This window comes from Sciurus carolinensis, chromosome 3 (assembly GCF_902686445.1).
Source record: "Sciurus carolinensis chromosome 3, mSciCar1.2, whole genome shotgun sequence".
Lineage (NCBI taxonomy): Eukaryota > Metazoa > Chordata > Mammalia > Rodentia > Sciuridae > Sciurus > Sciurus carolinensis.
In genome coordinates, this window is record NC_062215.1 from 26194523 (window position 1) to 26208367 (window position 13845).

General features: G+C 55.3%; 2 protein-coding genes across 2 annotated transcripts in view; one reads left to right on the forward strand and one right to left on the reverse strand.

The window, feature by feature from the left end:
• Acsf2 (acyl-CoA synthetase family member 2) overlaps window positions 1-13425 on the forward strand; it is a 74805-nt gene extending 61380 nt beyond the window's left edge. The window contains exons 4-17 of the mRNA XM_047543795.1: window positions 313-441; window positions 680-733; window positions 1162-1280; window positions 1428-1593; window positions 2150-2245; window positions 2396-2553; window positions 2819-2910; window positions 3156-3232; window positions 9286-9393; window positions 10780-10931; window positions 11709-11850; window positions 11948-12058; window positions 12227-12295; window positions 12560-13425. Of these exons, the coding sequence (XP_047399751.1) occupies window positions 313-441; window positions 680-733; window positions 1162-1280; window positions 1428-1593; window positions 2150-2245; window positions 2396-2553; window positions 2819-2910; window positions 3156-3232; window positions 9286-9393; window positions 10780-10931; window positions 11709-11850; window positions 11948-12058; window positions 12227-12295; window positions 12560-12610 (1524 nt within the window). The 3' untranslated portion in view covers window positions 12611-13425. The remainder of the gene's footprint in view (window positions 1-312; window positions 442-679; window positions 734-1161; window positions 1281-1427; window positions 1594-2149; window positions 2246-2395; window positions 2554-2818; window positions 2911-3155; window positions 3233-9285; window positions 9394-10779; window positions 10932-11708; window positions 11851-11947; window positions 12059-12226; window positions 12296-12559) is intronic.
• Chad (chondroadherin) lies at window positions 3440-7597 on the reverse strand. Its single transcript, XM_047544702.1, has 4 exons — window positions 6530-7597; window positions 4575-4738; window positions 4182-4327; window positions 3440-3966 (listed from the first exon to the last, which is right to left on the reverse strand). Exons 1-3 carry the CDS (start codon window positions 7301-7303, stop codon window positions 4186-4188), a joined length of 1080 nt encoding a protein of 359 aa, XP_047400658.1. The 5' UTR covers window positions 7304-7597; the 3' UTR covers window positions 3440-3966; window positions 4182-4185.
• Window positions 13426-13845: the final 420 nt, after the last annotated feature.

Genomic DNA, 13845 nt, shown 5'->3' on the forward strand with positions numbered 1-13845 from the left:
GGGTGGAGCTGGAGAGTGGGTCATGACTATAAGGCAGTGTGCTGGGGCTGCCTGAGGACCCAAGCGACAGCCGGAGAAGTGGATGGAGCTGAGGCAGACATGCTCTGGACGTCTCCTGCCTCCGTAGCTCCGGGAGCACTGTTAACTACATGTACCCCAAGCTCCACTGCAGGCCCATGGAGGCGAATCTGCCTGTCCCTTCATTCCTGGTGATTCTGATGTGAACCCCTGGGCCAAGGCCAAGGGTGGGAGTCATGGGCCCCTACCTGCTTGCTCCCATCTCATCCCCTGTGCTCCATCTCTTTGCACCAGGTGGATAAAGCTGCTTCTGGTCTCCTAAGCATTGGCCTCTGCAAAGGTGACCGGCTGGGCATGTGGGGACCCAATTCCTACGCATGGGTGCTCATGCAGTTGGCCACTGCCCAGGCGGGCATCATTCTGGTAAGGAGGTTTGCATGGCAGAGTGGGGTGTCTGAGTGGGGGATGCCACTCAAGAGGAGCCCACTGTCCCCTTGGCCCCAGAACCAAACAAGTGGCTGGCTGGTTTCAGGTCAGGTAGTTCTTAAGGCCCACCAAGGAGACCTGGGTGGGGATACTACGTCGTGTCTTCTGAGAGTAGACAGGTAGCGGCAGCGTGGAGTGTCTGCCCAGGACAGACATACCCTCTTTGTTCCCCCAGGTGTCTGTGAACCCAGCCTACCAGGCTTTGGAACTGGAGTATGTCCTCAAAAAGGTAGGCCAGCTCCTGCGGGAGGAGCCCTGCTGGTGTCTGGTTCATGGGTCTTCGGTTGTTACAGAGGCTGACCTGGGCATGCAGCAAGGGCGACACTGTGCAGTGTCCCTCCTCCTGCTGTTTGTGGTTGGAAAGAGGGCCCAACTCCCTGGTGGTGGACCAGACACACAGCTGGCGTGGGTGTTGTTGTGGAGCACGTGGGTGTCACGTGGTCATGTGCATGTGTGATGCACACGTCTCAGGATGTGGTATCAGAACTGGCAGTTGTGCATTTGCTGTGGAGTCAGCTGCACGCGGGTGCAACTGGTGTGAGGGTCAGAGGATGGGGCATGTGTGCATGCATCAGGGTCATGATGCGTGTGTATAAGAGAGCAGCTGATTAGTCTGGAGCTTCCTGCTGACCACAAGTGGGGGGCACCTTTCCACAGGTGGGCTGCAAAGCCCTTGTGTTCCCCAAGCAATTCAAGACCCAGCAATACTACAACATCTTGAAGCAGATCTGTCCAGAGCTTGAGAAGGCCGAGCCAGGGGCCTTGAAGAGTGAGAGGTGGGTGTATCCTGGGTTTGGGGAGCACCACAAAGCATCCCAGATGTCTTCATCCCCCACTGCACCCCAGGGGTGGGACTGGCATCCCCTGGAGCAACCCCACCTCCCCGACAGCCCCTGCTTCTCACCATCCTCCCTATCCCCCAGTCTCCCAGATCTGACCACAGTCATCTCGCTGGATGATCCTTTGCCGGGGACCCTGCTGCTGGATGATGTGGTGGCGGCTGGTGGCACAGAGCAGCATCTGGCCCAGCTCCAGCACACCCAGCAGTTCCTGTCCTGCCATGACCCCATCAACGTCCAGTTCACCTCGGTAGGGCAGAGGTCTCCAGGCCCCAAGCCCAGCTGACACACGCCCCCTCCCACTGTGAGCCTTTCCCAGGGATGGGGAGTCAGTAGAGAAGTCAGGGGAGCAGGCACTCTCCTGACACTGGCCTCCACTCTCCCTCTCTGCCTTGGAAAATCACTGGGGTCCACATCACATCACCCCTTCCTGGCCCTCCTGCTCCCCAGGGCAGTGCAGACTGACTGAGCCACTGGGGCTCAGAGCTTAAAGTTGGTAGCACCTGCCTGTCCTTCAGTGGAAGCAAATCTGAGGCCCGGAGAGAAAATTTGTCCAAGCCCACCTGGCTAGTGGGCAGCAAAGTTCCCTGAGCTACCTCACGAGACTGAAATGGAGCGGCCTGAGCACCAGTCCTTCTCTTTCACATTTCTGGATCCCAACATCTGGCTCCATGCTGCCCGTGGTAGACCTTTTGTGCATATGCTAAAGGAGGAAACGGATCTGGGGCATCGATCCTGGGCAGTAGCCAAGGGTGGGAAGGAGATGGGGGAAAGGAGACCAAGATATCACCTGCTTGTCTTCGTAGGGGACTACAGGCAGCCCCAAGGGGGCCACCCTCTCCCACTACAACATTGTGAACAACTCCAAAATGATAGGCCAGCGCCTTAAAATGCATGTGAAGGTGAGATAGGCTGGGCGGGGCCAGGCTTAGAGGCAGTGGGAAGTGGGCAGGGGCGGGACAGCTTGCTGGGTTCCCCCTGCTGGCTGGAGGAACTGGCTTCTGGGGCTTCTGGCTTCCATGATAGACTCAGCCTCCTGTCTCCATCTTTAGCCACCAGAGGAGATGCGGGTGGTCATGCCCTGCCCCTTGTACCACTGCCTGGGCTCCGTGGGGGGCACCATGATGTGTGTGATGTATGGTGCCACCCTCCTTCTGTCCTCTCCGAGCTTCAATGGCAAGAAGGCGCTGGAGGCCATCAGCAAAGAGAAGTGGGCACTGGTGGACAGGCTACTCATGGGATGAGATTCTCCTAGTCATGGCTCCTGGGTCCTGACCTTTTCCAAAAGGTCTCCTTCTTCCAGTCAGGAGACCTGGGATTGGGTAGTAGGGGACTCCCAGGAGAAGACCAGTTCCTGCCTTGAGCTTCTACTTGTTCCCCACAACTTTGACTGTGGCCCTTAATGAGCATGGTGGGTGGGAAGAGGGAGTTCCCTTCCACTTCAAAGGCTAATTTTAAGCCCCTCCCTTACACAGAGGCTCCTCCCTGTATGGTACCCCAACGATGTTCGTGGACATTATGAACCAGCCAGACTTCTCCAGTTATGACTTATCATCCTTATGTGGAGGTGGGGTAGGGCCAAGGATGGCCAGGCATGGGGAGGGGGCTGCTTTCCCCCAGGAACTGGCCTAGGTGAGCCAGTCTTTTATGTAGGGGGCAGGAAGGGCACTATAGAAACGTGGATGGGAGGGAGGCAAATCCCCAGGCCAGATGGTGGGTGTGGAAGTAGACCCAGGATCAGGGAAAGAAGGGAATGTTCTCCCCACTAGACCTGGAGAGGGTGAGCTGAGTCAGCTTTGCTCTCTGATTCAGGTGTGATTGCTGGGTCCCCTGCACCTCCGGAGCTGGTCCGAGCCATCATCCACAAAATGAACATGAGGGAGCTGGTGGTGAGTTGTGGCCAGAGGCAATGGGAGAGGGGGGCTGTGGGTGGGGTGAGAACTGAATGACAGGCCTGGGGATGAGCTGAAGCCAGATCTCCAAAGGTCACCCCTAGGCCAGCCCTCTCTCCAGAAAGCAGAAATGAGAAAAGATCGTCTGACCTCTTCAGCACCTGACGAGGCGTGGAGATAGGCGACCAGGGAGCAAATACTATACATACATAAATTTATACTTATAGAAATCTGGGGCAGAAATGCAGCATGGGAGGATGTGCAGCCAAGCACTGGTGTCCTGTGAGAACGTCCTGGCAGGTGGGACTGGCAGAGTTGGAGGAGGGGCCTGAGACCATTTCTGGAAGCAAGGGGTGGGCTAAGGGTCTGATATTTGTTTCCAAATGGCAGGGAAAGAGGGAATAGAAGAAAGATGGTTCTGGGAGGGTGACCATCCTGATGATCACCCTGTTCTGGTCCTGCTGGACTCGAGGGCATTGGCAACAGCTTCTCTGAGAGGAGCCACAACAGGGCCAGCCATGAAGGTTGAGAGGGGCTGTGGGTCCTCCCCTGTACCCCCAGGGGAGCGGGGTTGGTGGTACAGTGCCTGAGGCCCTCTGCCAGGACGCGTGTCGGTGTGGCAGCTCTGTGCATCAGCAGAGGCTGTAGGGAGGAGTGGACGCGGTGGGAAGGTCAGTAGTCTTCTCCGGCAGAAGGCAGAGGCCAGTCACCAGGACTGGCTGTGTCAGCACCTGTGGTGAGGTGAGCACTGGTGTTAGGACTCCAGCATCACAGACGGTGTGGAGAGGACAATGGAAGTCCTGGGCACTGTCTTGTCCTCCCAGAGGGGACCCCCATTCTCCCCTCCTGTCCCTGCCCTGCAGAGATGGGGGAACCATAGACGATACCAGCTCACTTGCTAGAATCTCCAAAGAGGAAAAAGGGGGACCTTCTCCCCAACCCCTACCTGTTTAATGGCGGCCTGCTTTCTTGGACCTCTTGGTGGGGAACTTGCAGCTGCGGAAGGCGTCCGTGTCACGAATGTGCTGGCCCTTGAACTTGGCGGGTGAGGCACAGGTGGCATCTGGGCGAGAAGTCTTGGCTTCCAGCCATCTGGAGAAACAGAAAGTTGCTGGGGTTGGGGAACGCGTGTGGGAATGCTGGAGGGAAGGGCAGTGAGCTCTAGGGCCAGGATGGACTTGACCTCAGGATAGCCTGGAGCTGTCATTTTACAAATGGGGAAACTGAGGCTCCCAGAGTGCCATGCTTACTAGGTAGCAGATCTGGAATGTACGCCTAGGATAGCTAAAAGAAGGGCCAAATGAGGGGAGACTCTGAGGTGACATGGGAATATCCTCACCTCCGAAGTCCCCGGAGCTGGCAGGTACACTTCCAGGGGTTATTGGTGAGGGTGAGGGTCTCCAGGTTATCAAAGGGGAAGCTGGAGGGCAGCTGGTTCAGGCGATTGTTCTCCAAATGGACATGCTTCAGCGTGGTCACACCCACGAAGGCACCATCTGAGAACTAGGGAGGCGAGGTGGGCAGGAGTGAGTGCTCCAGCCCATGGCCAGCCTTTCCCAGTTCTGTCCCCACAGAGGAGTGAGGTCTTCCCCGGAACATAGGCCCTGGCACCTAGAGGAGTTGCAGTTTTCAAAGCAGGGTGATCAAGTTATCTAGATGAGCTACCACAAGGCCCTTTTCAGATAAGAGATGTTTCTAACAAGCAGATGGTGAATAGGAAAAAGTTCTGTCCCTTTAGTCAGGGTCACACTAGACAGTAAATAGTAGCCCTGGGACCACACCCCATACCCCACACCCTTCCCCTGGGCACCGCACTCCCTGTGCAAACACTGGGCTGGTGAGGAAGCCAGAATTTGGCCCCAGGAGCCCAGGCTGGCACACGGTGAACCTGGTCAGTGTCTGGCAGGGTAGGCAGCAGGCCCAGGCTGCCCACAGCTCCAGGGTCCTGGGACTTTCCCCAGCTCTATCCTCACTGCCCGCCAGACACTATTTGTGGAGCCACCTTGGTGGAGACTTTGGCCAGTTGGACAGCTCCAGAGGAAATGTTCCATTGGTGCCCACATCTTGGCCCCAGGCGCCACTGTTCCTGTCTCGCCACTCCTAACCCACCCAAAGTTCTGCTGCCCACCAAAAGCCCACTCTGAGGAGTCCACCTGCAATTGGGGCAGGACCTGAGCTAAAGAAGGGCAGGCTCTGGCAGGCTCCATTTACCCAGGCAAAACTGGCTGCTGCCCAGGTAGCATTCTGCCCTCTTCTCCATGCCTGTGCCCTCTCCTACAGCCTAGGTTGAGGTGTGACATTCTCTAGTGACCAGACTGTCCTCTACCTTGTCCTGGCCCCTACCAAACCTCCTGTCTGAAGCCTCTGTCCCAGGGTGATTTCCTAGTCTCAAGGAAGGGATCTGGCCAGACTGGCATCCCAGGGGAAGAAGGGCTAAGTGAGAATACAGACAGGAGACAGGTCTGTTTACTGCGATGGACAAAGGGCAGCCAGCAGTCTGGGGGACAGTGAGGCACAGCCAGTCTTCCCTGCGGGGAGACACCTGGAGTCTTGTGAAAGGACTGACAATGGTGTGCTTGCCTTTGCTCCTTCGTAGGGCCCTGCAGCCTGCGGAGTCTTTGGTTCCCATGCCTTGACATCCCTACAGAGGTGAAATGAACCTGAGGATGTCGTGGCGTGTGTGTGTGTGTGTGTGTGTGTGTGTGTGTGTGTGTGTTGGTGGGGGTGGCGGCAGCACATCCACCAGGACCTCTGGGCGTGTCCAGGTCTTCCTCAGGTATTTGCTCACCCTTCACTCCTCAGCCCCTGGGTCCACCTTAGCACACAGGCCATCCCCCGCCAGGAACAGGGTCTCTTTGTGGGCCTGATTTGCCCAGCAACTCTGGAAGGCTTCTCAATAAACAAACCTTTCTTTATGGGATGGTAGGTTTACTGGAGACTGGGGAAAAACAGCAGAGGAGGGGTGGAAGGCCCAACCGGAAGAGGTGGGCACCGTTCACAGTGGGGGTTTGGGAGCACTAAAAAGGCCTCCTAAGAGGCTATTTGTGGGGCCAGGGTAGCCCCACTCCTCTTAGATGCAGGAGTCCTGGGAAGGCAGTGAGGAGACAAGCAGCCAGATAGGAGTAGGGTGGGGATGTGACACAATGAGGGAGAGGTGGCAGAGCTTCTTGCCTTGAGATAACTAGAGGGACAGGGAATTTGAGGAGAGGGGGTGGTGCTCAGATGTGGTCCTGGCTCCCAAGCCTTCAGTGAGAGAAGAAGGAGACAGGGCGAGCTCTGCAGCCAAGCACTCACCTTCTCCAAGTTGGTGTTGTCCAGCCAGAGGGTCTCCAGGTACCTGCCAAAAGACTGGAAGGCGTTTTCCGGGATGCTCTTTAGGGGATTGTGGGACAGCTTCAGCTCCTCCACCACCCGCAGCTTGCTCAAGGCAGCGGAGGGGTAGCTGGACAGCTGGTTCTTGTCCAGATGGAACTTGGCGAGGTTCTCTACATCATCCAGGGCTCCGGGCTGCAGAGAACTGAGCGCATTTTCTGACAGGTAGAGCCAGCGCAGGTCCTTGGCACCCTGGAAGGCGCCTGCGCGCAACTCACGGATCTTGTTATTGTTGAGCTGCAAAATGAAGAGGTTGACTAGTGGGGACAGCAGCCCACGGGGCAGCTCAGTCACCTTATTGTGGTCCAGGTAGAGGTAGGTGAGCTCAGTCAGGTCGTCGAAGGCGCCCGCACGCAGCACGCGGATGTCGTTGTGGGACAGGTACAGGTAGATGAGCTGCTTGAGGCCGCGGAAAGCGCCAGCGGCCACTTCGCGGATCTGGCAGTGCTGCAGGTGCAGCGACACGAGGTTCGGCATGGCCCGAAACGAGTTAGCAGCCAGCACCGGAAAGTTGTTGCGCTGTAGGTTGAGCAGCTTGGTCTTCTCTGACACCTTGGGGATCTTCTGCAACCCCACCTTGTCGCAGATGACGTGCTGCAGGTCTCCGTGGCAGTGGCAGTTCTGGGGGCAGGCGGTCAGCGCCGGCAAAAGGCCGGCCAGAAGGCCCAGGCTGAGTAGGAGCATCGCGCGGGCCATGGCCGGGACGCCTGGAGCCGGGGCTAGGGGCAGCGACGGCCGAGTGCGGGCAGCGGCAAGTCCTGGGCGCTCGGGTCTCCCATCCTATTTATACGGTGGCCCTGACCGCAGCCGGCGGCCTGAGCCAGCTACTACGTGGAGCATCGAGGCCACCGGACTTAACTCCCTCGCGCCCAGAGATGACCCCCCCCCCGCCGCCCTCGACGGCGAGGGGGCCGGGCGCCCTTCCCCCACCTGGCGACCATGCATGGGGGTCCGAGACTGTACGCCTCAGTCCGGTCCCTTTGCTACCTGCTCTCAGATGCGATGCTCTTTCCCTCCCTTCCTCCTTTCCCTGGGTTTTTTTTTGGGGGGGGGGGGGGGGCGGGAGTGTGGAGGGCGGTTATGGGTGTGTCTAGAGCCCCAAGTTTACACCGGAGAGGAGGCGTTCCCTGAACTTATTTGTTTGCTCAAATTTGAGTCTCCACATCTCCCCCACCCAATGCACACTCGGCGGGGTGCCCTGAACCCGGGGAGAGAGGAAGAGCGGCCGGACAGCCGGATGCGTCTCGCCGCGGTCGGCCAGCCCGCGGCGCTTTAATGGGACTCTTGTGCGGCGCCAGCCGAGCGTGAGAGCTGTTCTGGCATCGGGCTCCCCCTTCTGGCGAGACACTCCAGAGCCAACCCTAAGGAGATGGGAGCTCCTTCTTCATCCAGGGCTCCTCCCTGACTCTTCTCTCCTAGTCCTAGGCTTGCGATTCTGTCCCGTGCACCCCACCCTCTTTTTCTAGGACTAAGGCTAAGCAAAGGAGTGGGGACTTGGGCTGAGGCGGGGGGAGTGACCCGCACTGGCAAAACATCTGGAGACCACAGGCCACTGAACAAGCACAGTCACACCATCCCTCTCCTTGATCTCCCCCAAAATATCCCGATCCCATCATCCCTACCCCAGTGGTCAGGACCCGCCCCTGAAGGGTCCCAGGGTGGCAGCCGAGTGGCGCCGAGGTGTACTTGGCAGAGGCCACCCCTGGGCAGTGGCCCCAGGACTGTGAAGATGGATGGTGGGGAGGTCAGGACCAGTCCTGGCCAGTTCAGGCTGCCAGATGCACTAGGTTGTGGGCAGCCCCGCCCCAGCTGGGCCAGTTCTCTGTGTGCCCACTTGCCAGCCACCATGTCCGGATTCCTGTGGACAGGGGAGGGTGAGCAGGCAGGTCACAGCTCTTGTCCCAGGGTAAGTTCTGGGCTGCCTGGCAGGAGGTATTGTCCATTTTAGGGGGTAGGGAGGAACTAGACCCCAGCTGTGTCAGAGCCACACCAGCTGATAGAAAGATCTAGTAGAATATAGGGTAGCCTAGAACATTCCCTGATGGTATTTAGGCTGGCTTCTGGTTTTTCTGATGCTCAGGCTGTTCCAACCACCGAAAGTGCGGGGGTGGGGCTGAGGGTTGTGTGTGCCACAGGCGTTTTGAATCCCTGCTCTGGCTGTATTTTATTTTGATGAAAGTAAATTTACAGGAAACTCTGCAGAGCTCAGGGCAGCCACCCCAAGGCCAGGCACTTGTCCCAGGTTTGGGGAGTGGGTTGTGTCTGTGCCACTCCCAGCTGGCCAAGGTGGACTGGCTTTCTCATCAAGTTTATGAGGCCTTGGGCTTGGAAGGGAGGGATGGAGGATGTTGGGGCCTGAAATCAGGAAGGTGGGGCTAAGGCAGCGCGTGGATGGGGGAAAGAAGTCTGGGGTGTTGGTGTTGCCAGGAGCCACAGACAGACATGTGACTACTCTAGGGAGACAGGACTGAGAGAGCCCTGGCTAGGAGACAGTGGCTTCCCAGATCTCAATTTTATTTCAGATCTGGGGCCCCTGCAGAGATCAATGTCTCTGTCCCCTTCCCCGGCCCCTCCCAACCAATGATGTCCTAGTTCCTACTATTCAGCTGCCCCGGGTAGCTCAACCATCCCTCTGCAATTGCTGAGCTCCCTTCAGACCCCCTTTCTGAACCCTCTAGGTTGTTTATGGAACTACAGAGAACAGTCCCGTGACCTTCATGAACTTCCCTGAGGACACTCTGGAGCAGAAGGCGGAGAGTGTGGGCAGAATTATGCCTCACACGGAGGTGAGCCCCCCACCAAGACCCCAGACCTCAACTTCCACCACTCCGGGACATTTATTGCTTTCCATTAGAGGTCCCAACAGCTCACAGAAGATGCTGAGGGCCCCCAGAAGCAGGGTCTTGCTGGGCCTGGCTGAGGTTGTCTGTGGGCTGAAGCCTGAAAGGGGAAGAGCTGGGAGAGAGGCCCTGAGCAGCGGCCAGCTGCCTCCCTTCCTGTCTGAGGTGTGTTTTTGCCAAGCCTACTGTCTGTTTCAGGGCAGCCAGGGAAGCCTCAAAGAGGAGCCAGAGCCCAGAGATTTTTCCTACATAGCTCTTTCTTCCCCATTGACCGCTGCCTCTCGCTTTGGTAGAGTTCCTCTTCTGGCTGGGTGTAGACAGTTTCCCAAGCACCCTATCCTCTGGGGGTCCCTTGCATCTCAAGACACTGCCCTGGAGCTCATCTCAATTTCAAATTCCCAGCCATGACTCTTTTGCCATACTGGTGCTTTATGCTAACACGCCCCCAGTTTCCCTGTCCCTGAGGGGTTACTGCCAGGGGTTCCATGCAGCTGCTTCTCCTGGGACTAACCCCTCCTCTGTCACCACTCTCTCCTGCCCTCCCCTCTGGAGCAGTCCCATGGGGAGTGAGTGTGCAGGAATATGAGCCCCTCCCGTGTGTCTGACAGCCTCATGCACATTGGGATATCCCACTGGACTGTCAACTGGAACTGGCATAATCTCTTCATAATCTGGATGCAGTAGCAGAGGCACAGAGACTCACTTCTTTTGACACATTGGCTGTGTCTCCTTTTTCTTCCTCTTCTTCCTTTTTTTTTTTTTTTTTTGGTACAGGGGATTGAACCCTGGGAGTCTTAACCATAACCACATCCCCAGCCCTTTTTATTTTTTGAGACAGGGTCTCACTAAGTTGCTTAGGGTCTCACTAAGGTGCTGAGGCTAGTCCTGAGCTTTCCGTCCTCCTGCCTCGGCCTCCTGAGTTGCTGGGATTGTAGATGTGTGTACTAGGCTTTCAGACTGTCTCTCCTGTTCACATGGCACTGCCACGCCACCCTCTTTGGCTTCTTTATTTGGTGCTTAACAGGAAGTGAGAGGAGACTCCCTTCCTTTCTGCAGTTTATAATTCTGCTGGCCTGGCCCTCCACAGGCTCTTCTCTGCCTGCTCTTCCCTCAGCACCCCTGGCCTGGGCCTTGACTGCTCTTTCATGCCCAGCTCAGGTCTCTGACTGCTGATGAGTCTACTCTGGCCTCTCTCCCTTCCCTGGACTGGGATGGGCAGAGCCAGAAGACTTCATTATTGGGTGAAGGGAAGGCAAAGCTTTCCCCATTCTCGAGGGCTGCCAATCCTGAAACACGAGGACAGGAGCCCAGCCTGAAGCTCACCTGTCCCAGGCCCGGATCGTGAACGTGAATACAGGGGAGCTGGCAGAGCTGAACACGCCCGGGGAACTGTGCATCCGAGGGTACTGCGTCATGCAGGGCTACTGGGGAGAGCCTCAGAAGACCTTTGAAGCAGTTGGGCAGGACAAGTGGTATCGCACAGGGTGAGAAGGCAGGACGGGGTGGAGACTCCGGCTACTGAGGGGAGGCTGCGGGTTCTGAGGCTGATGGGAACATTAGCACAAGGAGGGCATGGGTGTCAAGAGGGCCCCTCCCATCCTGGAGACTTGATTTCTAAAATGTGTACAATGTGGGCAGTCATACCTGGCATGGGGACAAGACCCCAGGACAGTGTGCTGTAGCTGTGCTCCCAAAATCGGAGCCAAGATTGATTCAGTCACTCGTTTGTTAGCACAGCACATTCTTATTACGCACCTCCTAGGGGCCAGCATTGTTCCTATTGCTGCTGCCCCCATGGAAAGCAAGATGAAAAGGACCCTACTTTTACTACCCACTTGTCTGGCAGAGGAAGACAGATCATTTTGAACTTCAAAAAATGAAATGGGGTTATAATTCTGTGCATTATAGAAGAAAAAGTGACTGTAATGGGGAGGAGAGCTTTCCTCAGACCCAGTGGTCAGAGAAAGCCTCTGGAAACTTGTTCTAAGATCTGAATGATGAAACAGAAACCAGCCTTGAAAAGCAAATGCACAGACAAGGAAAGAGAAGGAGAAAATATGTGATAGGTACTGTACTGGTTTATTTTTCTCTGCCTTCCTATCTAAACTGTCAGTTGCAGAGGATGTGTCTTATTCCCGCTGCTTCTCCTAGATCCTAGAGCAGTAGGGGACACAGAGCAGGTGCTCAATAAATGTTTGATGAATAAGTGAGCCAGCCACGTAAAGCAAAGGTGAGAGTGCATTCCTGGGCTTCGCCTACAGAGACATCGCCTCCATAGACGAGCAGGGCTTCTGCAAGATCGTGGGTCGCTCTAAGGACATGATCATCCGGGGTGGTGAGAACATCTACCCTGCAGAACTGGAGGACTTCTTTCACACACATCCGCAGGTGCAGGAAGTGCAGGTGAGGCACCCAGGCCAGGTAAGCCCAGGTGAGATCCAAGAAGCAAGAAACAAGCAGGAAAATGATGATGTCTGGTATTTGTCTCTGACCCTGGAAGGTGGTGGGAGTGAAGGACCACCGGATGGGGGAGGAGATTTGTGCCTGCATCCGGCTGAAGAGTGGGGAGACCACCACCGAGGAGGAGATCAAAGCTTTCTGCAAAGGGAAGGTGGGAGCTTCCACTCCCTCCATCTTCCCCACCCCTGAGTGTTTGCTCCCCTGCCAACCATCCAGGATCGGGGAATCTCCTGCCCTTATGAACATGACTCTCCAGCCAAGCGAGCCCTCCTGCCCCTAACCCTAACCCAGCGTCATGCTTTACCTTCCTGTTCTGCAGATCTCCCACTTCAAGATTCCCCGCTACATCGTGTTTGTCGACGACTACCCCCTCACTGTCTCAGGAAAGGTGTGTGAAGTGGAGATGGCCAGGGAGGGGCAGGGCAGTGTGGGACATCAGGTGGCCCCACCCATGCCTCTCAGTGGTGAGCAGGAGAGGCAGCCAAGGGGGCCTAACCTGTCACCTCATTCTGATTTGTCCCAGGCTTTCTCAATTTTAGCACCAAAAGCTGAAGAAGCCCTCAGTCCCAGGCAAACAGCTTGTGGAGCTGGGGTTGCCCACCCTAACAGGCAGGGACCACACCTGATTCTCACTCCTTTGTTTTTCCTTTAGATCCAGAAATTCAAACTCCGAGAGCAGATGGAAAGACATCTGAAATTGTGAATCGAGGGGAGGAGGGGTCTGACCAGGCCTGCCCCTCCCCCAAGCCCCTGGTCTTCTTTGTTACTTGGCATAAAGAGCTCTGTGTTTCCCAATCTCTGGATGGAGTGCTCTCTCTGGAACTACTGTGGATGGAGAAAGGAAGAGTCTGATGGGAAACCAGCTTCCAGATCTATTCCTCTGAGCACTACTTTTTAAGTAGATTACCTACTTAATCTAACCCTCACCCATCCCTTTGAAGTTGCAAACCCATTTTACCCATTCTTTTCTATTTTCTTCTTCTTCTTTTTTTTTTTTTTTTTTTTTTTTTGTACTGGGGATTGAACCCAGGGATACTTTACTGAGCTATATCCCCAGCCCTTATTAATTTGAGACAGAGTGTTGCTGAGTTACTAAGTCTGACTTGAGCTTGTGATCCTCCTGCCTCAGCCTCCCATGTTGCTGAGATTACAGGAGTGCACCACCATGCCTGGCTTCCGTTTTTTTCTTTTGTAAGCTTTACTTATTCCATCCTTTTCCACATTGTTGCCACATAAGTCCAACAAGAAATATTCTTCTTTTTTCTAAATCACAGCTTTATTGAGATATAATTCATATACTATTCAAAAATCCCATTTAAAACATACAGTTTTCCGGTGGTTTTTAATATAGTCACAGATATGTGTAACCACCACCAAAGTCAATTTTGAACATTGTCATTACCTCAAAAAAAAATACTCTTTAACTACCACTCCTCCCATCCTCCCCAATCAACCCAATAAAAATAAAGCAGGCTATCACTTGACCCAAGAAATAAAAAACAGCTGGCTTCCACAAGACACATAGGTATTGTTACCTAATCAGCCTGTTTTGCCTGCCGTGCAGTTTGCTGATCACTGACATAATGAGTTTTGCAAAGAAAAGTTTATTCATGAAGCATCCAAAGTGTGAGGAGATGGGAGAACCAGGCCTCAGATCCACCTCCCACTGGATAGGGCTTGGGATGTTTATGGGATAAAGAGGCAGGGCGATTCAGGCATGCAGCAGTGTGACTGGAAGCAAAGTGATCAGTGATCTATCTGTGCATCCCAAGTGTGATCACCCTCCCTCCCATGTACACTGGGGATTAAACTCAGAGGTGTTCTGCCACTGAGCTACATCCCCACCCCTTCTTCTTTTTCTATTTGGAGACAGCATCCTGCCAAGTTGCAGAGGCTAGTCTCAAACTTGTGATCCTTCTGCTTCAGACTCCCAAGTCA